Raw genomic sequence first — 24150 nt, forward strand, 5'->3', positions numbered from 1 at the left:
ACTGCTTTACCTGCTGCTGCCGTCTGTATCTAGTTTACCGAAGTTTGTGCGGTTCAGTAGTGCTTTTGTTTGGCATCTTGTGAAGAACAAACGAGCCGCTCTTCCCTTACCTTTTAAAAATGATACCACAATGAAAGTTCTGTTGCTTGGGCGCGCACTTATATTCCGAGCTTCCCGGGGAGGATTTATTTACGTGCACGTAAGAGTTTTAGAGCCAGTAGGAGAGCGACCAATTAGCCATATTTGCAAAAAAGATGCTGGGAAACTTTAACTGAAGGGTAGTCTTAGACTTCCAAGTATTTAAGTGCAAAGGAATAAACGTTCAGAATTAATTGGCAAATAGAGGAGATTGTTCTCCTGTTAGGCATTGGACGTGTTTTACTCGTGGCTATTTGTTAGATGCGTTACAGAGAGGAGGTTTGTTTCAAATATCTTCCTGTAAACATCACACTTAAATTAAAACACAAGATACAGCTTCCATTTTATGTGGAGGTATGGGCTTTGCCTTCCTTATCTACCAGTAGCCTGGGAGTCCCTAAAATGAGAAAACAGCAACATTGTACGATTCAGATGGAGTAGCTTGGATTTGCTGACAATACACTACTGACTTAAGAAAACCGCTTAATGTTCAGGGTAGAGATGATAGAGATTTCTTTACAGTGTCTTATTTACTATTTTTCAACTAAAACCAGGCAGTAAATCAATCATCATCTGTAATTATTGCTGCACTAATTACCTTTGGGGAGTAGGTTATCATTCTTGGTGGCCTTTGTTCAAAAATCTTTTTCATTTTCCCTGTTTTATTTTTCTTGAATCATGTCCATTTTTGAGTGGATTAATAGTATTCTGACAGCAGTCCGATTGTAAGATTTCTGAAAGGGCTAATAGTGCGATTCATCTGAGAAGTTGAAGGATGCTTGCATAGATGTAGCATTTATATTAATTGATAAGAGTCTGCCCATCGATTATTACATCTTCATTTTTAGTGAACAAACAAAAGCTGTAAGTAATGTTGCAAGGAGAATTTCAACTGTACCTCCAATGCAGCATTTATTTGAATTCCTTATTTCTTAAATATTACCGATTTAGTCAGTACAAAATATAGTTCTACAGTTTAAAAATAAACACTATTTTAAATAGCTTCTCTGAAAAACGATTCTTTGAATGTATGTAAATGAGTTATTTAAACTCATGAGTGCTGTTTTACATCTAAATAAAATATGGAGTTACACATTACATTTCCAATTTGTCATGTACTTAGCAACCCTTTCTGGGGGGAAGATATAAGAGATATTTTTGATATGTCTGTCACTTTTGATAACTTAATTTGAAACTTATATCTTAGGGGAATACTGATACAAGGCAGGTAAATACATTAAAACAAAATGACTATCGAGTTTTTTATATTGAATGCATGAAACTAACGTTCATCTGAAATGGTGGGTGTTAAGAACTTGCTAATGACTAAATTTCTTCTCTTTCTTGAAAATACACTTTTTTGAATTACCCTGGTTTCTGTTTACATTCCTTTTCTATTTCTTTCCCCCCCCCCCGTTTTGGTTTCTTGCCAACTTTGGTCTGACTGTCCCCCAACTCTTGCTGGTGATTGCATCTCAGATTTGGACCTAGGAAAGAAAAAAGACATGGCTAACATTAGATAAGCCTCTCACGATTTAAAAATAATAAAAACATCTTTCCAAGGAAAAATAAGATTGTAATTATTTTCTGTGAAAAGCACTGTCTCTTACAAATATACCACAGGGTTGTGGCAAAAAGAAGTCTCAAAAGAAGAGTAAATTATTTAACTTTCTGAAAAACTGTAATTTGAATATCTTATTTTACTTCAGGATGGAGGCATTAAAGTTCAACTGCTGGGTTCTTTTAGGCAGAGGAAGGATCAGCTGCATCAAACTCATCAGTCCTGACCTATATTTCATTCTACTGATTAATTTATCCCATTTCCTTGGCTAGTTTCTGGAAAAAAAAAAATCTATTAGGTATCATTGACCTGATCAAAATCACCTAATGCATTTGGTGAGGGAGGGAGGATAGCAGGAGAAAAGCAGGTGGGGAAAGATAAGTCAGAGCTACGATACCCGTGTATAAGCCCCAAAAGAGCCACTGTGCAAATGAAGAGTGTTGAAGAAGGGCAATTGGTATGACTCCTTAAACTCCTAACGCCTCAGGGCAATGCCATTCCCTAAGTAAAACCATGCTGGAGACCCCCTGAGATGAGAAAGCAAGGGAGGGGGGGAGAGCAGCTCGGTTGTATCTTGTTTAACTTGGCCATTTGAATGGTAAACCTTTTTTTGTGACTTGGCATGCTTTGTAGATATCACACTTAGGTTACTGACTGCCTCCCCCCTCCCTCCCCTTTCTGGTTTATGGGGTTTTAGTTTTGGGAGGGCTTGAGGTTTTTCTTTTGCCCTTACTACCGGCTTTTGATGAGAAACTTTGTTTAGAAACAAAGTTACAAAAATATAGTCACTTGCAAAGAAAACCAGGTATTCTTTTCACAAACCTGAATGAAAATGTAGTCCTAGTAAAGGTTAAACCCAGGTTTCTCTAAGCTAAAGTCAGGTCATATTCATTATGCTAAAATCACCCGTGAAAAATCACCTAAATTGTAGGTGTTAGATAAGCCGTCACAAGGAAACTAGAACAGCCCCATGCATTTAATAGAAGCGTTGATCTCTGAAAGTGATTTCTTTTTGAAAAAATATAAAAATATTTTGTTATTACTTCTAAGTAAATTTTTACTCTTTGTAATTTTGTATCCCACATTTGACTGCAGAAATAAAGTTACTGAATGTTGGTTCCTAGAAAGATGAGAAGGAAAAATGTATCGCCTGTGTTTTACATTTCTATGTTCTGCTTAAAAAAGGCTTGTGTCTTGAAATATTTTGGCAAGCCTGGAGTGTCTCTTCAGGTTGTTCCCTCTTTTTGAGGAAACCTAGGTACTCTTTCCATCCTGGCTGAATTTACAACTGCAACTCAATTCATGCAGAGTGTTGGTGGACTGAGTAAATGTACCTGTGTTTTAATGTGACTCGTTTTCTCAAGTCTTCATTCAAACCGAAAGGATGTTTCTCATCAAGAGGTGCAGGTGGTATGGTGGTGTACCAAGGAAGGTAGAACAGCAGTGGATTAAAACAGAAATCTTACTTAATAGCAGCAGTAGTTCAGAGAGAATTTGACATTCGGATCCCCTTCAAACAGTAGCCTTTACATTTCTGGGTATCTGTCAACTATCTGAATGTTTATTCTCAGCCCCAACCCTCCCCGGCTTCTAAATGGCATGGACTAGACTCGAAAGTCATTAGATTGTCTGCTGATTAGACTATAATCAATGCAGCATAAACAAAACCAGCAATTAGTATTGGCATGATTTCTGTGAACTTGACTTAAAGTTTCAGTATTACCGGTCCAAAGAACTTTTTCTGAACGGGCCGTTTTCAGGAACTGAGTTATTTTGGCATCATCATTTTATAGGGAGGGAACAAAAAATTCGTAAGATTCCATTTGGCCTGAAAAGCAAAAACATCTGTTTGATGCATGAGTGGATTGCTGGCTTCTATTTGGCCATCCAAAAAAGGACAAAAATTAAGATATCGAACATAAAAAGAGTACATGAAAAAACAAATTACAAAGAGGGTTTCAGATTAGCATCTTTTTATAATGCAGGCTATTTATAGTGTTCTCTTTCTGACTTGCCAAAGCATGCCCCAGCTCCTTTATATATTAAAAAAATCTGTAACAACAAAAACATCCATAACCTTTAGTAATATTCATTGGCTTTGGCACTGCATAGTGGTATTGATGGTCTTGATTAGCAGTAGGATTACAGTAATGCTACCCAGTCATTTTTGGGGCTAGCATGAGTTACATTGACCATCACCATCTACTTAGGAGCAGGTACTATTAGGAGTGAACATCTAAACAGCTGCGTCTGAACAGCTACTGGTGGTACTGCTAGTTTCCATAAAGGTGAAATCTTGTGACAAAGATAGTATTAAGAGGCTTAGAAATACTGCATGTTTGGTTTGATTTTGTTTTCCTGAGTTGCTGTTAACTTGTGTAACAAGGGAAGCTGTCAGTATGGAGGCACTTATCTAACGTGTAGGATAACGTTATCCGCCATGATCTAAGATGTCTTGAAAGGCTTTATGTTGCTCTGTAATTTGTTGAGTCTAATTTACAACTGGCTTAGTAGCTCTCATTTCTTTGTTCTGAAACACAATTCAGTATTTTGAAACTCGCGCATTTTGGAAAAAAATCTTCCTTTTGAATAACTGTGCATGAGGAAAGGATCCAGAAGAACTGTTAACATTTTATGTAGACCATACGGATTCAGTGTTCTTTTCTGTGTAAAACATTGAAAATAAGATACTTGGAGTTGTTTCTTTATATTGATTAAAATATAGTATAAATGCTCATGCCTTAAGACAGACCTCTTAGCATCTTTTCCCAGCTGTATTTTACGGTTTCCATTGGTTCCTGTAGGGCTACCTGAGCTCAAAATCAGTCCCAGCTGGGGGTGGGGAAAATGCACTATTTCACTTAAATCAGAACTGTGGCATATATACGTATCTATGTATATTTTTCCCTGAAGGGACAACACACAGATCTACGAAGAATTGGGCCTGTTTTATTTGATGCTGTGAAAATGTACGTGTCTGTTTTCAAATATATTTTGCAGTGTGTTACTACAAAGCATTAAAGTTTTTCAGTTGCTCTCTTTACAAAAGTCAGATAGCACAAGAGAAGCTTTTAAATAGTTTTAAATCTTAATGCAACACTTGGCATAGGAATCTGACAAAAGATGAATGTGCAAAAACCGAAAGAGGTGGTGAGGTTTGTTTTTGTTTTAACTTTAATTTTAGACAACTTGGGTTCTATTTCACCTCAAGTATGAGTAATTATGCTAGTTTAGCAATTATTAGAGATGAAAGAAATTCTGTTAGATATGAGTCTCCTAAACTTCAGTAGCTTTAGTTTTAGCCAGGATAATGATCAAGGAGTAGTTAGCCATATGCCTAGGGACTACGCTGTAGCAAAAAAGATAGGGCTGATCTTGGGGGTATCCTTATTACAACATGTTATAATTAACATTTTAATTCAGCCCTCCTACTTCCCAAAAAACCCCTGCTTTATGTTATTCTGTGCACACATTACTAAGACTGCACAAAATTGCCCTCTTCCAGTGGATTTTTGAACCAGGACCATTGTCCTCTGTATTTACAATATTAGTTAACAGTGGTCACACTTTTTTTTCCCACTTCACATTCCTTCAGTTTCAAACACTTTTTTCCCTTCTATACGGCATAATTATTGAGAAAAAGATGTGGAGGATTTTTTTTTCCTCCTTTTTCAGGCTTTAGTCTAGGTTATCCATGTTCTTCTGGTGTGTGCACATTTGAGCCTTTTAGATTTTCCTTTAGCTAGAGTGATGCTGTGCACACTATACCGCAACTTTTCTTTGTACCGTCAAATCCGTATAATGTGTATTCAAAAGGGCTGTAGGATTGTTACTTACCAATTCTGCACAATTAATGCCGAATGAAATTTTAGATTTTGGGGGGATGTGTTTTTGTTGTGGTTTTTTTGCCCTCTTTTTTATCATGGGAGCAAGACAGAGGGGTGTTTTTTGAGTAAGTGATGGATCTGATACTTTAACTTTTAAATATAGGTGCAATTAGGTGCAATTTTTCTTTCTGAGGTTAGGATTTTTAGTCCTTCAGGATTTCTTAAAGTCATTTATATATCTGTTGGTATAGTGATTCCCCTGTCCTCCCTTCTTTTTTAATGTGACAGGGGCTTACTATAGTTAATTTAAAAATACAGTATCAGTAACTAGTTAGCATTCTTACAAATTTGAAAGTACTAGTCATTAGTTAATCAGCCTCTTGGCTGAAGCAGAACACATTTTGCCCGGAGGACGAATGGACAGGATCTTGATAGTGAGGGTATTGGTGTTTTCCCTCCTTCCCAAACCCCATTTTTGGAGAGCTTATTCACTCATGCAAGGCAATAACCTGGAACAAGAATTTTGTCCTTACCTAACAGGAAGTGCAAAAATCTCCCTCCTAGTTTCTCATACAGACTCTAGGTGCTACACACGAGTGTGGAAAAGCTAGAGCACTTTTTAGTCTAAATGTCCTAGTTAACTGCACAATGGATGGCTTTTGTATACTGTCCCTGAAACTTGTTGTGCCCTTACTATTATTAGGTTGTGTTTTGCCAGGAAAATATAGTTCAAACAATGAATTCCGTGATAATTGATTTTTTAGTTTTATTTTTTTGTTGTTCACTTCTTTTGGTAACCTATCAAGTTCAACTTCCATTATTGACTCATTAACTTCTTGAAAGGAACTTTAAAAACAAAAATAAAATACCTGCTGTGTTGCTGGACTGGATGATGTGATGTAGTGGGGCAGTGTCCTTGGGAAGACTAGGCTATGCTTTGATCAACAAAACTTTCTCTGGCACTGAATTATGATGGCTGGGGTTTTTTTTCCGGATGGAGTCAAGTGAATTTCTAACTTTGATAGTGGCAGTAGGAAGGAGGAGGGGGTGGGGAAGTTAATTATTTTCCACTTCCAAAGAATACAATTGCGAGGAAGGAACTTTCTGATTCACTGGTTCCAGGACAACAGGATGTCAGGATCCATGCCTGATGTAACGTTTTCACTCTGAAGATGGGAGGAGGAAATGGGTTGCTATTGGTCTGTGCGTGCAAGCTCTGGGAAGGGATTGCGTTACGTGACTTAAAAAAGAGCTAGAGCATAGGAAAAGATTTGGTTTGCGATTTCTGGTGAACCTGTTGAGCAGAAGACTTGCTCACCAGATACAAATGTAAATCAATGGAGAAAGGTCAGAAAGCTCTAAGGCTAGGTCCAAAAAAAGGACTTGCATGCTGCAAGACGCTAGTACTGCAGTGCTTTGTTTACAGGTGCCTGGTTGCCTAGTGGAATAGTCATCTTGCACCAGGTGCTTGGATTCTTTATATAATTCATAGGTAGGTTAGGGTTTATGGAAGTTGCTAAGTAGGAACTACCTTAAGGAGACAGTAGGAAAAACTTGGAAAGAATAGTGTGTCTTAGCTCCTCCCCTGTCCTAGATGTGGTTGTCTGTCTTAGTGCAATAGGGTATCTCGTAGCAGTCACTTATCTGATCCAGTTTTTTTGAGATGTGGGACAGGTTGTTCCTTTCCTCCCAAGTTAGAAGGAATTGAGGGGTTGTGCTGCTGCTCTTCCTCTCCCCTTTACTGAAGAGGGAAAGTTATTTGCTCTGCTAGGATGTGAGGGGGGGGGGGTTCTGTTCTGTGCTTTGTCTAACGGTGTTTGAATCTGAATCTCACAGGGAGTACATCAGTCATTACACAGCAGCATATTGTGCTATGAGTGTGAGTTGCCCTTTTACTTTTGTCAATGACATTTCCCTTTTCAAAAGTGTAATTAAGTATTTGTTGGACAAAAGGATGAGAAGGAGCGCTCATACACAAGACTCATGCCTCTAATGGCTGGAGTACCAATGGAGAAAGAGGAGACCTGGGTCCTGTCTGCCAAGTGCTTACTGCAGTATTACTTCTGATGAATTACTTCAGTGAAACTAGAACTGGAGTCCATGTGTCCCACTTCCCATGTGGGTGCCCTAACCACAAGGATAAGGTATCATGCTAATTCTCCTTCTTTCTAGTTCCGTGAATATTGTAGATGAGGTATGGCAGCTTCAACAGCAATGAATGAGTACACCTCAAGTCTGAGGGTAAGTGCTCCTTGTTAGGAAACTCATGACATGAGTACAAATCCTTCTGATAGAGAAGAAAGTTGAGCTGGTGCCACCCACATCCTGGGTGAGTGATCTAACCAGTGGGTGTGGGCAAGAGGGGGAAAGGAAGAGGTATTTCAACCCACACATTTTCTGCCAGTATCTTGTAGCAACCAGGGAAGGGTATGTAAACTCTGAAGAACCAGCCCATAAGACTGCGTCCAAAACCAGGGCAGGTAGGAGAATGTTTAATCTTCCAGTAGTCAGCTGTGGTGGGGCTTTGGATTGATTTCGGCATTGAGCTGCACAGCACTGAGAAAGCCTGGATGATAAAACCATAGGTACTGCCTGACCTGAGTGGCATCTGAGCAGAACTTCTGGCAATTTAGATGCAGCGTCCCCTCGCTAATTTTTGGGTTTCTAAGCTCCTTTGTGGATATAGACCAGGTTCTACAGGATAGAAAGTCATGTAGAACAGAGCAGAGAGTTTGAAGGATCAAAAAGAAACTTATAAAACCCTGGTACACAATAGACAGAGATCTCTGGTAAAGCAGGGATAATCTCAATTGAAAGGAGGTGGGTTTTTTGACTCAGATAAATATATGTCTTTAGGTAATAGAGCCAAAGCGCGCAGCTGTATTTTGTTTTGGTGTTGGAATGGTGTCAGACAACCCAAACTCCTCAATTTAAGTGCCTCATTGTAGGCACATAAATAAATGACTTAACTTTCAAAGGCAATGATCATCTACAGTAACCTTTACTGTAAGTCTCATAAGGGCTTATAGCCCTTCCTTATATCACCTGTCTTCAGACGTGTGTAATATTGGTTGCTTTGAGGTTCTGTGATCCATGCGTCAGTTTGATTCAAATTGCTCTCTCTTGCTGAGTTTAGGCTTTTGTAGACAGCGTTTAATGAATTTCCTGTTTTCTAAGCACAGGTGAAAATACAGGTCTGTAGGAGTGCCAGAAATTCTTAGTTATGGCCCTCTGAGAGAGTAGGAAAGCTTAGGTGATACATAGCTTCAGTATACCGAGAGGAATCACTCTGAAAGCATTCATGTTAAGTACTGGGTTTGGTAATTAGGCTTAAAATTTATCTTAGCCTCCTAACTTCTGTCTTTCCTCAAAATGGACTGGATGCCACAGTCACATTGTCAGGAAAGGAGGTGGAGTACTCAGATTGAGACAGGCAGGACAGCTGAAAGTCCTGACCGTGGTACTAAGAATTGACTCCCAGAGAGATTCCCTCTTGCTTTGCTAATTCTCACCATCGTCCTCAATTTGACTCGGAGATCCATTATAATCTGTTACATTGCATGATAGAGAGTCTTAGGGATGTCTGGAATTTACTTGAGGTTTATAAAAAGCTTTAAGATTCTTTGGAGAAAAGTACTTTTTAAAATATATCATACTGTTACTAGTTTAGTTTAAGCAATAAAAATATGAGTATCTGTAGATGTGGCTTAAGCTTGTGAATAGATGCATGATTAGGGAGGCAAAGTTAGCATTCTGGGCAGGATTAATTAATCTACTACCTCAGCTATCCAGAAAAAGATATGCCCCCCTACCCCTAGCTTTGGGGTTTCTGTAGAATTCTCCCTCTGCTGCAGGAAAGAGCATCTTCTGCCTTTTCTGCACACAATGTTATGTAAAACTGGACGTCTTTAGGATGTCACATTTGGATACTGTCATCCTTGAGATCAAGGGTTGGAAGAATATCCGAAGATTTCTTAAGCATAATTTCTTTCCACTTAAGTATATTTATTACTTTTATGTTTATGTGCTGCCTAGGAAAATACTTTATTTTAGCATAAGAATAATATTTTCCAACCACTGCAGTCTAATTGGGAACTCCTAATTCAGTCTTTCTACAAGAAGAATATTAGGGGAAAAAAAACCCCAAGCTCACTGTTGGGATAGACTAAAGAGAGGAGTAAAGAATATGAATGCTATGAGGGGCTTTATCTTCTGGAAAAAGCAAGTACAAGAATAAAAATGCTTTATATAACAGGAATCTTTTAAGGAAAATAGTAATTTCCAAGTATCAAGAGAATATTACAATACTGGGGACGGTAGAAATAGGGAAAGGGGTATGTCACAGCACAAAGGAAAACAAATCAGAAATACAAATATTCATGCATATGATTAATTGGATTTTTGTACAGTTGTGGCTACACACACAGAACTAATTTTCAATGGAGTTCTGGAATGTAGATATTTGAAATGATAATATGCCAATGCATTTCTTTTTCTGACTCTTCTCACACTAAAGCTATTGGGTGCATATACATGTGGGAGTCAAAATGGTAAGCAGGTTACTGGCTAGTAGCTGGTAGACATGTATTGATACTAGGTGAAGCTGTTCAGAAAACAATACTTTCTTAGTAGTTCTGAACTTTTATGAATGACAGTTATCTTGAGGGACATTATGAAGCAGCCTGAAATGGTCGTTGACTTCCAGGAGTCACCCACTGAATTGCTGCTTACATGTGGCGTAGCCAGGGGTGATGAAATCCTGCGCTCGCATGTGTTGGCCAAAAGAGTTCAAAAGGTGAGTCCTAGAGCACCAGTGGTACCTAGGGAGAGAAGAAAGCGGAGGAAGGTGTAGCCCTAGCAGGTGATGCATTGACATCTGATCCTGCATTTAATACTACTCTATAACTTCTTTAATTTCAGTTTTGTATCCTGACTGAACCCTTATGGAGATGTATTTCCACAGCACATTATTGCAAAGTGAGAAACATCTTGAAAATCCATTGACTTTATAGAGTTAGAGGATACTCAGCACCTCCTGTAACTGGCTCTTAAATTTGCCTTCTGCTATGTGATTAATCTATCTAATCATGCTTAATATCTACCTGTAGATGGTGGCGGTATGAATGTCCTCTTGCTTTTTATGTGGCCATGAGGAGGAGGGAGAAGAAAAGTAGAGAGAGACTTCCAGAAATTACAGTCATTTGTAGGTACTGAAATAATGGCGCACACGTTTTATTTCTGTTCTGTCTGGGTAACTCAGTAAATTGTGTATTGATTATGCTAATACAGCTAGTGTCTCTATTACTTGTCTGCAGAAATTATTCAAACATGTAGATTGAAGATGCACTTGGCAAAGTTACCATTCTAAGAAAAAGGCTTTTGTGCAAAGATGGCTTTAAATTGAATTACTAATCATATGCTAATGCAAATTTATGGATTAAGTATTGAATTATAGGAAATGCAAAGTGCAAGTTAAAATATATATATTCTAAACTTCCTATCCTGACAGTCTTAGTTGCTATATTAGGTTTATTTTCACATCTCTCAAGGAATATGTTTTAGGAAGGGATAAATCAATAGCAATCTATTTTTATAGTTTATTTTGGGATATGTGGCTTCTCCTGCTTTGTTTAACAAGCTGAAAAGAGGCTCGGGCATTTGGGGCAGTTCTTTTTTTTTCTTTTTTAAAATTTATTAACCCACCTAGACTAGGAGAAAATAGACTTTTTTCAATTATCTTTTGCTTTTATTTTATTATGGTTTGTAATAGCTCAGAAGCCATAAATCTTAGCCAGAGTTCTCCAAAAGGCTTCCCTTTCAGTGAAAATGTCCTTTTTCACATTTCTAATTTTATCCATTTCTTTTCCATACAAGGTTTTTCCCAGGCATCAACCAGAAATGACTTGTGCTCTTCCTTAGGGTGCTAAATCTACAGATTAACTCTTCAGTGAAGGGGAATCCTGGTTAGTCACTAGAATATGAATGAGATTTTACAAGCTAGAAAATCTGTGTATATTTTGTACTAACTTTATAAAATAATCTCCCTCCTTTATAGGCTAACCATGTGTCCCATGAAGAGACTAAGCAAAAGGGGTGAAATCCTCATTGATCAGCAGGTGTTGCTGTAGAGCAGTCAGGAGATTAATTCTATTTTTAGGACCTCTGTATCAAAATTCTGACAGGTTTTCCTCATTTGCTGTCCTTGATGGTGCTACTTGATTTGTTGGTTGTTTTTTTTTTTTTTCTTTAAAAAGGAATAGTTCGTCTTAATGTTGACATTCAGCAGCCTAAGCGTGAGAGGTGCTCTGAACTGAAACCAGGGTTTGCCTTGGACACGGGCTGTACCAAAGCTGAAATGTCCTAACCTTTCACATAGATACAGCGTCAGTTTAGAAACACGTTTTTTGCAGTAAAATTTTAAAAACTGGTATCTGTCCAAACCACAAGCTTTTATAATGGGAGACAGAATTGACATGCTGGAATTCTCTTCTCCCTTACTGAGATTTTTTTTTTCTTTTTTTTTTAAATTGCTCTCAAGAAGTGTGGTGCCACAGTTGTTGTGGTGATCTGGTCTTTTTTTGAGATTTTATTATTTGGGTTTCCTGTTTGTTTTGTTTTTTAAAAGTTGCACTGAGAAAATATGTAGTAGGAACGGGATGGTTTGTTGTTTTAAGGAACAGATAAATCAATTGAGAAATATTTCTACAGCTAACAAAACAGGTGACCTGTGGTCATAAACACATGATTGTAGGGACAAGGAATATTGTTGCTTTCGTGACAACATTATTTCAAATGTCTCTAGAAGTGCTGTTCAGCAGTAACATCACTTATTCATATTCTGGATTCATAAGCTATTGTTCTGGTTTCCTGAGGCCTCTCCTTTTACTAGTATTCTATCGCTTTGTTATCTAGAATTTGTCTTACCTTATGCTAGGATATGGTATATGCTGTAATGAAGATGACACCCCTATGTGCAGTCTCAGTCCTAGGGTATCAGTAATTTTGATGTTTGAATGAATAATAGTGCATACATGGTACTGTTTTATCTGCATATCATCCTTGTGGCTTTTTTTAGTTCCATTTCATGTAGAGAAATGTTTTTGATTAGCAAAATGTAAAGCATCTAACTGTATAGGTTCTGTTTAAAGTTGCCTTCCTCTCCTGAAAGGAAATGGTATAGTTAATGTTTAAGGGAAGTGAATGTTGGCTGCCTGTCACACTACCTTTCGTAGTCAGGTGAGTTTAACATTGGGCTGAGAGCTGAAACAGCACTGAAGTTTTCAGAATCTGGTTGTGGCAAGGCATAAAGTGCTAATTGGGAGCTTATCTGATGCTACCAGCTGTATGTAGCTTAACAAATACTCCTGCTAGCTGGAGGAATGGTCTAACAATGCAAAGGAAAATGAGATGCTATTTTGTAGTGGATTTGTGCTAACGCTAAGATTTCCCTAATTCTGTGGGTTTTGTGGGGTAGTTTTCTTACTCCTTTTACCATATTTCCCCCTAAATGTGGTTTTAGTTTTCCTGACAAATATGTCAGTCTAGTGAATATTATTAGCAAGTCTTTGTGCCATGGCCTGTTGTGACCTACTGGTTCTGTTGTGACTGAGAATCCTTACAGGGCTTGAACAACAGTTTAGAAAGATGCTAACCACCAAGTTACCTGCTCTGATGCTTGTTTCCTTCTTTTTTAGTGTAATAAAGACATAGTGGTCAGCCTTTGTTGGAAGCAAACGTCAGCTCTCACAGAATTTTCAGATCCTTAAATAGCAGGGAAGTTTTAAACATTTGGTTTCACAAGGCATACACTGGCATGTTTTTTTTACATTACAAAATTGCTTATGTGAAAACAATTTGTTATGCAGTATCCATGTTTGTTTTTTCCATTTGAAGACCTAAAACTGTTTGGTGTACCTCTCAGTCAGCAGTGCAAAGCTGAGCACGTTTCGGTGTGGAGTCACTTCTCACTAGCAGCGAGAGATTCTGGTACTGCAGCTGGTGGCAGTAGACATTCAGTACAGAACAGCAGAAAAGACGCACTCCTGCATTTTGGTTTGCATACACTTACAGGTGGAGATCTGCTTCAAACAAGCAGATCTGGTTTACTTCTTAGCAGGTAGCTGCTTTATTTTAAAGTTTCCCACTTGAGAATCAGTTCTTGAAAAGTTCATGTTTGGCCACCTCAATGCCATCTTGAAACTTAAAAAATGGTAGAGTTTTTGAACTGCCTTTCTGGACCGAGTTGTGACATGTATGGTGATTGAGGATTTCACTGGTAGATAACAGATACGTCTACAACCTTTAATAAGGTTGATCAGTAGGTACTGATGACCAAGGTGGGTTTCCTTGTGAGGGATGGAACAGTGGCCTCATTTTTCAGTTTTAGAGCTTGTTCTTGAGAACATTTTTTGGAAATAGATCAACAGCTGATGGTGGGCATAAACAGGGCCAGGTTGGGCTGCTGCAGAGGTTTCACTGGGGGCTTTGAGGGGGTCACAAAAGGCGGTGTCTTTTTTTTTTTTAAACTGTATACTAGTTGTATTCATTATTTTTCTTGCTTTATTAACGAGACTTACTGATCTGTGCTGCCATAGTGAAAAATCTTTCTATTTAACTTAGTTTGTGTTTGACCATGTGTTCCCTGAAACTCAGCTTTTCATGAGCTTTTCCCATTGCTTTCTTTGTCTGACCAGTTTCCTTTAGCTGTGGGGGCTGCTGGGATGACTGCTTCAGCATAACAAAGAAAATCATACAGTATTATCACAGCTGAAGTACTGGTAACTTCATGGCTGCAAAATACAAGTTCAAATGAAACAGTCAGCTCATAAAATCGTATTTTACGAAATACTTGACTTATTCCAGGGCTGGGGAAACTGTATCAGATCTCTGTTGATGAGAAGAGTGTGCTTACTAGCCACAGCTCTGGGACAGGGATAGAGATTGTTTAGAGTCCTCTAGAGATTACACTTGACTCTTTCTAATATATGCACTGTGTTTCAAGTTTCTGGTGTCCTAAGAGTGTCCTTATGAAAACTGGTGTTTTTCTTCTAGAAACTCAGATTCTAGAAACAACCAGTTGTATGAAGCCTTGGGGTTGGCGGAGGAGGAAAAGAGGTACCTGTGGAGTGTGTATATGTATCTCTTCTTTTGAATATATGTCTACATTTATATGTGATCCTAAGTGCTGCACTCTCTTGTCCCAAGAACCAGGAAAAAAAAACCCAAATCTTTGGATTTTAACTCAGTTGCATGATTATTTTTGAGGTCTGAATTCTTGGGAGTGGAAATGCTGTAAAAGTGCAGTCTTTCCCCTTTCAGCTTTTTCCCCTGTGGAGGGAGAATGAATTCTTTTCTCTCCGCTGTTCTCTGACTCAAAGAACTCGGTCTTTGGGAGAATAAAAAGGAAATGGTTCTGCCTTTTAGCTCTTCCCTTACTTTTACCTTGGGAGAGTCAATCTTACTTAGGCATCATATCAGAGCATATGAGAACAGCTCTCTAATTTTTCAAAGTAGCAGCAGAATGGCTCTTGTTAGGTTCACTCTTGCCCAACAAGTTTTGAATAGTGAATCTGACAAGAATTGTATTGTTTTTAGTTCTACTGCTCTGGAAAGCTGTGAGCCAAGGGAAAGATGCTGGCATGGTGTATACAGTAAAACAGCATGGGGTTAGTTCTCCTTTGCAAGGCTGTCTGCACTGCTGAGATGTTTGCTACTGAATATAGGATTATTATTATTTTTTTAAAGCTTATGTATGAATTAGCACACACACCTCTCCCGTCTGCCAGGAGAAGGCTTTCTCTTATCCATGTGGAGCGAGCAGAATCTTAAAGCCCAGAATTATTCTCTCATTTAGTTCCATAATCAAAGTAGTGTGCATTGAAGACAAATATCCCAGAGGAAATTCGATTTGGTTTTTAAGCCATGAAACTGATTTGGTCACTCTGTTCTCAGATTTGTAGCTTCCATACAGCAACACATTCTGTTTTGGTCTGGTCTACACTTTCGCACTTTGCAGTGCAGCTTTTCTTGCCCGTGTTGTACAAGCATTACTGGCTCTCAAAACTGAAGCTGGTGTAAAGATGCTTGAGACACTTCAGCTACCTACCTAACATCTTTTTTTTGTTTTGTTTTTGTTTTGTTTACCTTTTTCTGACAGTAGAAGAAAATGAAACAGAGGACCAGCAGGCAGGTGTGGGACACACAGCCGCACAGACTGGTAATGCTGAATTCCTTCATTAGTGCTTGCTAACTGTTTGACAACAGTGTGAGGGATTTTTGTATCGGGGTGTTTTTGGAAAGCCTGCGTTCTTCCTTCTCTGTTTCAGCTTAGAATGCATTCTTGGGGCTTGCAACGGAAAATAACATTCCTCTCCCCTCACCTTTCAGTTCCTGAGAATTAGAAATTCTGCCTTTTGTAGGTCAGCCAGCTGAAAGTGAGATGCTTCTAAAGTGCAGCATGCCTTTTTTTTTCCTTTTTTTTTTTTAAAATAATCCTTCTCTACATCCCCCACATAAAACCCCACCCTATGCCATTTCAGATGAACTTGAATATTCATTCCACTTACACTATTTTCATATTTGTAAAATATGTGGATAAAGGTAATTTCTTTTAGGATTGTTTGTAAAATTTCTTACCAGTCAGGTGTTAATTAAGGGCTCCTTAATTTTAAGTCAGTGAGATTGGGTGGACAAAGCCGTTGTTTGAGTCAGGATCACAGGAATATGTATTGTTAATAATCATGAAGAAATAATTGTTAATTCCCAAAAACAGCAAGGGCTCTTTTATTCTCTAATACAGTCCTGAGAATGCAAGAAATACTTCACTTCTGTCTTTGGTACTGATTCCACAGAATTTTATCTGAAGAGCAGGACTGACTCATCTGAATAGTCTCATTCATTCAGCTGAGGTCACCTTTTGGAGTAAGGGCTGGCTCCTTAAGGATATTCCTAGAAGGCTAGTCATCTCTGAATACGTGTAGGTAATTTGTTTGAGAACAGTTGGAGTTATTCCTCTTATGAAGGTGAAGAATGCAGTTAACTTTTTTGTTCAGCTAGAAGACTTTATATTTCTCTTGTGTGTGTGTCCTGTGGGTTTGTGTTTGGTGTTTGGTGCCTTTTATAGGTTCTAGTAGCTCTGCGCATGAACTGTATTGTTTGAAAAGAGGAAATAAAAGTGAGAGAGTTCTCTGCCTTTTTAATGGGAAATTTCTCAAACTCTTCTGAATGTGCTTATGTCTCCATTTAGCTATCTGCAAACTTGAAAAAAGGCAAACTTGTACTGCTGTAGACACATAAAGTTGAAAAATAGAGGACTACAAAACTGGAGATCAATATGACAAGGAATGGTTGCTTTTCTGCATTTTTTCTTAAAATAATTCTCAATGGTTAAGTTGTCTTGCTCGTTATTTATTTCCCATCATGTCCTGTGTCATTCTCTGCCTGTTTCTAGGCAAGATTTAACATTCTGTTTTCTCTATAGCAAGAATGCAGTGCCGATATTAAAAACAAAAACCCTTCTGATAGAGCAGGCAGTACAGAAGGCCCACACTGTGTACACACTGCCAGAAGTTTTTATAGTAATACTTTGTATCTAAGCTCTGGCTCTAACCATTAAATGTGCTTTTTATAGAGTACCAAGTTATAAATGTAGTGCAGCTACGGCATATTAATCTTACTGCAGAGATTTAATGAGGCAGTTGTTTTGCGATGGACACTATTGGGAGCAAAGAGCGACAGAGTTTTACTTTACCACTGAGCTGAAGAAATATTCCTTGCCTGGTAATAATTATAACCACATGATCTAAGTTTTCCTTTCTTTTGCTAGCACTTTTCCATGCAGAAGTGGCTTGGAAGGAGGTCTGCTGCAAGGCAGTGAAATGGATTGGAAAGGAGGCTGTTTTCTTGGTAGTTTGATGTTTTAGTTGTGATTAGCTATGGATCCTTGTAGCATAGGCAGAAATATGTAAGATGAGTTTCAAGAATACAGATAGTCTTTGCCAGTCCACTGAGATGGCTTTTAGATATTCATTACTTTTACTTGACTTTTATATGGGTTATAAAAAGTAAATGTGGTGAAACCTCATTTTTACATGGACAGAATAGAATTTCTGCTGGTTGGCCTTAAACCGCTCCCATACTTGAAATTAATTGAAGTCCATGGCTTTATTGCCTCCAACACTTTTAAGCCAATGCAATTTTTCATTTTCCCCAAAGTTGCAGTTTTATTAGACCAAGTTACAGCAATAACATCCCTTATGAGGAGGAGGAAGAAGGGAAGGGGAGAACCACCTGCCAGGGAACATAGTAATGAGAAAATCATGCTTCTTTTAATTTCCATTTATAAATAAAGTTAACATAATCAGTAACAGAAGACAACTGTTCTTTCTCTTTTTTTTTTTTTTAAAGTGCCTTAATAGGCTGAATTTATTTCTGTTCCAAAAATGTAACCTTCCTTTCCATACTAGATAATTTTCAATGATATCTGCAGATGGAGCCGGTGTGTGTATTGTTGCTGATGTGTATTGAAAAATTTCAGTTAGTGCATGGCAGCCTCTGAAATAGGGCAGGGAAGCCTCTGGAAATGACAGTGGCATTTGCCGATGTTGGGAAAGGTAATCTTACTATAAAGACAATCTCTGTTGAGGGAATTGTGGCTGTGATTGTTGCAGATATTGGGGAGAAAGAAATGTGGGAGATGAATGACATTTGCCCTGCAGTCTGTATGCGAGCATGAGCTTTGAACGGGAGGTTAAGGAGAAAGTATTGATGAATGCATATTGCATTTATAAAATACGTTTTATTCAAGTCTTTCAAAAGAGCAGCTCAAATAAGGCAGCTTATCCTCAGTTTAACCGTTTAAGGTTAGACCTGCTCTTGATGGAAGATATTTGTTGTTGTAACAGAAAAGCTATCTATTCACAAAGCATCCAAATGATATTTTCTCTCTTTAAATATCTTTTTATTTTGGTGGTGACATCTCTTCATGGAAGCAGATCACAGTGGAAATGCATTCATTGAGAGGGGCTGAGACTGCCAGAACTCATTTCACAAAGCTGTCGTAGGCTAAACTCGAACCTAGGTCCCAGAGGGTCCCACTTAAGTGTTGACCTAAAAACAAATGTGCCAGTTGGCTAGAGCATGTATTCTAAAGTTGCAGCAGAAGGGAATAAGCTTGACTGACTTCTGTCCCTGTAGAGTTTATATCTGCAAATGCAGAAGGAGAAGCAAAACATTTATTAGTCTTAAAATCATTCTAATTTTAATAACTGGTCTCTAAGTGGGAAGCTTCAAATTGAGCAATTCTTTAGGCTTTTGTGCACTAAGGGGTGCATCTGTGCATATGTGTGTGTGTATTGCTGAATTCCTGTAAAGTGCAAGTGTTTCTGAATAATAAGTCTTGAGAATTCCCTCCCCTCCCTTTTCTTTCCTTCAGCATTGTACTTAAAGCAGAGTCAGACACTACCCTTATTTTAAAACAGACAGGTCTGTAAACTTTATGTGCAGCATTTAAATACTCATGTTAAAATTCAAACCCAGTGCCCACATTTCCCTGAGTGCTGTCAGTTTTATGAGATGAAACTGGGAGCTTGAGCTGAACAACTAAATAGTATGCGATGTGCACATGCTGCCTTCCAACAAGTGTTTAATGATGTTGGGGTCAGTTTGCAACAGTTAAGACAATTATTTCTTTTTCTGAACTGCTTATAACCTGGTGATCTCCTAACTACTTTTATTAATCTTGCAAAATGGCTTCGAAAATGAAGTGGCAATGGGAGTTATTAGATTCAGAGCATTCAACAATGGCTGAAATGCCATAAAGTCCTTTTATTTAATTAACATCCCTTTTTGGTGTGTAAATTTGCAGACTACTCCTCTATTTGGAAGTAGCTGCCCAAGTTGAAGTTTTCACTCTTGAAAGAACCTTGTGAATATAATTTGTCATACAAGGATCGCACTCAGTGTATAGGCAGGGCTTTTGCAAGCAAATATATTTTTGCCTTCAGAATGTGTTTTTTTATTTTTTAAAATTAATCTGGTTTCATTCTGTAATATACTTCCCTTAAAAATAAATTCTGCCCTTTACCCCTGTCAAATAAATTCCTCGGTTTTGATCACGAGCCACATAGCATGAGGAAGACTTCCTGACATGGGTCATTTCAGGTTTCTGCTTGCGGGTCCGTCTGTGTTTGAACAGTTGAAGGGCAGGGTGCAGCAGTGTGGACCGAAGGATGTAGAAAGATGATGAGAGCCCTGACTTTCATTGTGGGCAGCAAGAATGCCTGCGCTTTCTGCACAGTGGCAAATACAGGGATGGCTGTGCCCACATCACTGTGGGGTGCTGGGAGAGGATTCAAGAGTGGTTTAAAGTGGAATTGCCCTCCTCCTCCTCACCCCTTCCCCATTCTAATATGAACTTAGTGTTAGCATGCTTTAGTTTCTCTGCTTTCAAGTAGTTGTGCATGATCCTAATCAATTGCAATGGTAAGTAAAGTGGGTTCACAGATACCACCTCTGTGTTGCTGTGGACAAGAAGCCTACTCCTAGTTACTCACCCTCTTGGCTATAGAGCGTAACATCTTAAAATGTACTTGCACAATCTCCTGTTATTATGGGAGTTTGTGCTTGTTTTCTAAAATGACTTGTTTCAGTCTTAGCTCTCTCAAATATCTAAAAGGAAAGATGAGGTGGCCAAAGCAGAGAAGGGGAAAGTGGTGAAACACTTGCATTCCTTTTGCTGGAATGTACACAACCATTTTTGTTCTGCATTTCACTTGTTGTACTGTGGTTCCCAAGGAAAAACAAAGTTAAGTGCCAGCTTGCTTTATTAGGGAAGACAGATTGTTTTATTTCTGTCTTTTGAAGGAAGCTTTTAGTAAAGTGGGCAAAAAGTCAGGAGTAGTTAAAGCTACTCCGCTCCTCCTCAGAGGAGGAAAAGTTCTAGACTTCGCATTACCTCACTCTGCGCTGGTCATCTGCAGAACTGAGGTAGTGCAGCCAGCTGTGGGGTTTCTCTACGCATAGGGGATGGTGGTGGGACTGCACAGTTCTTCCAGTTTAGAAGCTTCAGCTGGGCTCAGGACTGCTGCTCTGAGGCTAGAGCTATCCTGCTACCCCCAAAATGCTTGTTAACGTGTCAAACAGACAAAGCTCTCCTTGTGCACTATTCAGGTTTTACAATAGTTAGTTTCCAGTTTTCCATCATCTGGCAAATACAGGAACTTTATTGGGCTTAAGTCATACACAAGTTCAAAGCATGTGTAGCATTTTGACCCAGGGTATAATCTTCCCAGGGCTTTGTTTGTGTCAAATAGTGTGGTGATGGAGTATTGGAGTGGGTTGTAAAATCAAGATTAATTTCATGTTTATGTAAATCAAATTTGTTAGTCTCTTAATTCTGGTAATTTCCTGTGAAACGCTGTAGTTAACAGTGAAAAGAAGTTCCTGCACACTCATTGATTTGATTTTTCTTTTCATTGAAAACTAATTGCATAGGTGGTTTATCCTTTCTTACAATGATCAAAGCAGCTTCAATAGCTGTGATAAAATTGACAAACCTAACATTGAAGCATGGAAGAATTGCTTGAGTGAGAAATGGAGCTGCATTTGTGGCAGTAGAAGGGAAATTCTCCTTTCATCAAGATTAGAAAAATATTAAGGAAAAAGCCTTCTTTGCTTATTTAGCAATAAAATCTACAGGGTGCCTCAGGCTCGTGCCAAATATCTTTCTTCTCATCGTTACCACAAGAACCTATCTTGATTTTTTTTTTTTTCTTTTTAAAGGTTCTCTTCTTAGATGCCTGACGTCACGGTCTTGATTTTCTTTCAGACCCTAACTGTAAACTAGAAGACAAGGCAGAAGATGGAGAAGTGCTAGACTGTAAGAAAAGGCCGGATGAAGGGGAGGAGTTAGAAGAAGAAGCTGTGCACAGCTGTGACAGCTGCCTCCAGGTGTTTGAGTCACTGAGTGATATCACAGAACACAAGATTAATCAATGTCAACTGACAGGTAAACAATACTTATCACTTTGTGGCTTCGTGCACTGTTCTATTTCTGATTCCCATCCTCTGCTTCTGATTTCCCTCCTCCTTTCTCAGTTATTTTACTCCTGCACTTGAGTGCTTGAGTGAGACCTTTATAAACAGATTCTGGGACAGGATTATACTGTAAACGGGGCACTATAAATTTCCTTCGTACTGAAGGATGTATGGATAATTACTGCATTGTCACTGTATTTAAAGTGTTTGTTAGCTGTCTGTGCCTGGCTGCTGTGTGTATTTTCTAGATTCATACTGTACAGCTTTCCGTACTTTGCTTATACATGTATTTTCCTAAGTCACTCGTGAATGCAGAGGGTATTTGTACGTGGGGTTTAAGTGCAGCCGCATAATGAATGAATTTGCACAATGGCATGTTGCAGTTCTGGGCTGGATGTTGCATTAGTCTAATCTGTTAACTCCAAATGACTGTACAGTAATCGGTAACTGAAAGTTGAGAGGAATGAAGCAAATTGTTAGAGCTTTAGTCAAGGGGCAGAACTGAGTGCTGATCAGACGCTACCGAACTGAGCAGAGCTGGGTGAATGGACCTGTAGCCAACCCAGGTTCCCCTTTGAAATTATTGTAGACAGCCCCCTCACCGAGGAAACCACATGAAACCTGCTGAAGTAGTTTTGCCCTTTAGTTTTAGTAGGTCTTTTGATGGTATGCACTGTAGGTCCAAATAGACTCAGTATCAACAGAAAGACATTTTTATTTTTTATTAGATGGTACTTTAGTGTTAGCCTCTGCAGTGTAAAATGTATTTATTGTGCAGTGCAGTTATGTTAAAAACCTTTCTTTATTATGACTTTGTAAACAAGGAAAGCCATCCTTCCCATTTGGGAATGCTTTTAGAAAGTGTGCATGTGCTCATGTTTGGAGAGCTTTCTGAGTTATTTTTGGTTCCAGTAGATCCATAGGCTAAGTCCTGGCAGGATCACATAAAAGTCAAGTAGCAGTACCGCTCTTGAGGATGAAGTGTGAAAAGAAGGTGAGCAGAAGAGGAATAAGTGGGCAGGAGCAGAAGGAAAGTTGATGAAGTAATATGAATTTGTCAAATGGTTTTAATCCCAACTTCAGATTATGGAAGATGAAAATCTGCTGCAGCAAGAAACATTTACTTTTATTAATATATTGCTTTGCCTTTTCTTGCCTGTAAAACATTTTTCTAACTTCAGATACAGTCAGTTCTGCCATTTCCTAATCACTCCTACAAACTTTAGAATGTATTTGTCTGCATTGCTCATGGTTTCTGGCAGTACGGATACTCTCTCTTGACTTTAAAAAACTTAATATTTTTCTCTCCTTTTCTTCATACCTCTCTTCTTTCTTTTGCTCTTTCTATGTTGAAAAATTGGTGGCTTTAGCTTGTCTCTTCCTTCCCTCTCCCAGAAGGCATTCCCCCTGCCCCAGTCCTCTGGATCTCCCCTTTACTGCCTCAGATCCCATTTATTCATCCCTGTTTTTTCACCTTGATCTGATATGGCTGTTTCTCCTTTCTGGTTAGTTAGTTGCTGCCCTTCCCCAGCCCCAGTCTACTGAGTGGTTTCTCTGCTTTAAAGCTGTAGGCAGAATGCTCTGAACGCTGCTTGCACAGTTGGGTTGAGAAACTGAAGGAAAGCAGGTGGGGGGAGCAGTAAGTAGGAAGAGTCCCGGAGCACTGCTGCTGAACACAGCAGTTCTTGCTGAGAGTTGTGTTGCTAAATGAGAGTGAAAACAAGTATGCTGGATTAATCAATTTGGGGTGCACGTGTAAAGGCAGGAATATATGTATGATGTCAGAGGATGGGGGAATGAAAATGAATCTTGAAGGAAATCGTTTTAAGTTCCTAAAAATACCTTTGCTTCCCTTTCAAGGAAGCTTGTGATAGTGAATGGGTAGAGATTGGACTATTTGAAAGCTAATGAAGTGAATAAAAACCTAAACCACACATCCTTCTGGACCACCAAGTTGACAAAAAGCCAACTGTCCTCTGTTTCTAAATACAAATGACCCTTAAGTTAAGAGAGGGGCTTGGATGGAATTGCCGGAGTTGAGGATTTCTTCTTTCTCCAGCAAAAAAATACTAAACAGGTGGTTAGTGAGGTGAATTCAATGCAGGGTCCTAAGCTGCGTGTATAGCCTAATACTAAGGATACAACATTTATGAAAACCTCATCCTTTTAGATTATTTTTAGTTGATCAATGACAAACAGTTGACAGACAAGCAGCTTACCTTTCTCTTCTGAAGAACAATATATATTTGACAAAAATAAAGTTTGCTTTTAGCATTTTAGGCAATATCACTGGACTCCTGCCTTTCTCTTGGACTTCCACCTGTGCCTTTGGGTGCCACGCTCAGATTCAAAATTTTCAAAAAAAAGTATTACCATGGAGGGGCAGTTGCACCTCCCTTTCTCATCACAGTCTTCTGACGTGACAGGGTTTTACGTAATTGCTCTGCTGTCTCCTTCTGGAGGAGTCCCAATTAAACTAGTAGACACCCTAAGGTATTTGTCTGTCACTAAGTTGTTAATGAAAGGCAAGAAGTTTACCAAAATTGAATTTCTTCTATTATATTCTGTGGTTTGGGTCAACTGTGTTCT

The 24150-nt window shown here is 38.7% G+C and overlaps 1 protein-coding gene across 11 annotated transcripts in view; it reads left to right on the forward strand.

The window, feature by feature from the left end:
- The window catches only part of ZNF521 (zinc finger protein 521), a 232906-nt gene that overhangs the window by 3025 nt on the left and 205731 nt on the right, over positions 1–24150 (forward strand). For 4 of the 11 annotated variants that reach the window (XM_072852595.1, XM_072852597.1, XM_072852600.1 and 1 more), the window contains 3 exons: positions 14578–14640; positions 15683–15742; positions 21353–21532. In XM_072852595.1, the coding sequence (XP_072708696.1) occupies positions 14578–14640; positions 15683–15742; positions 21353–21532 (303 nt within the window). Of the gene's footprint in view, positions 1–14577; positions 14641–15682; positions 15743–21352; positions 21533–24150 lie in introns of those variants that run through there. The other 7 variants (XM_072852599.1, XM_072852605.1, XM_072852603.1 and 4 more) reach the window with 4 other exon arrangements.

The sequence above is a fragment of the Ciconia boyciana genome, chromosome 2 (genome assembly GCF_034638445.1).
Source record: "Ciconia boyciana chromosome 2, ASM3463844v1, whole genome shotgun sequence".
In the NCBI taxonomy this organism is placed as follows: domain Eukaryota; kingdom Metazoa; phylum Chordata; class Aves; order Ciconiiformes; family Ciconiidae; genus Ciconia; species Ciconia boyciana.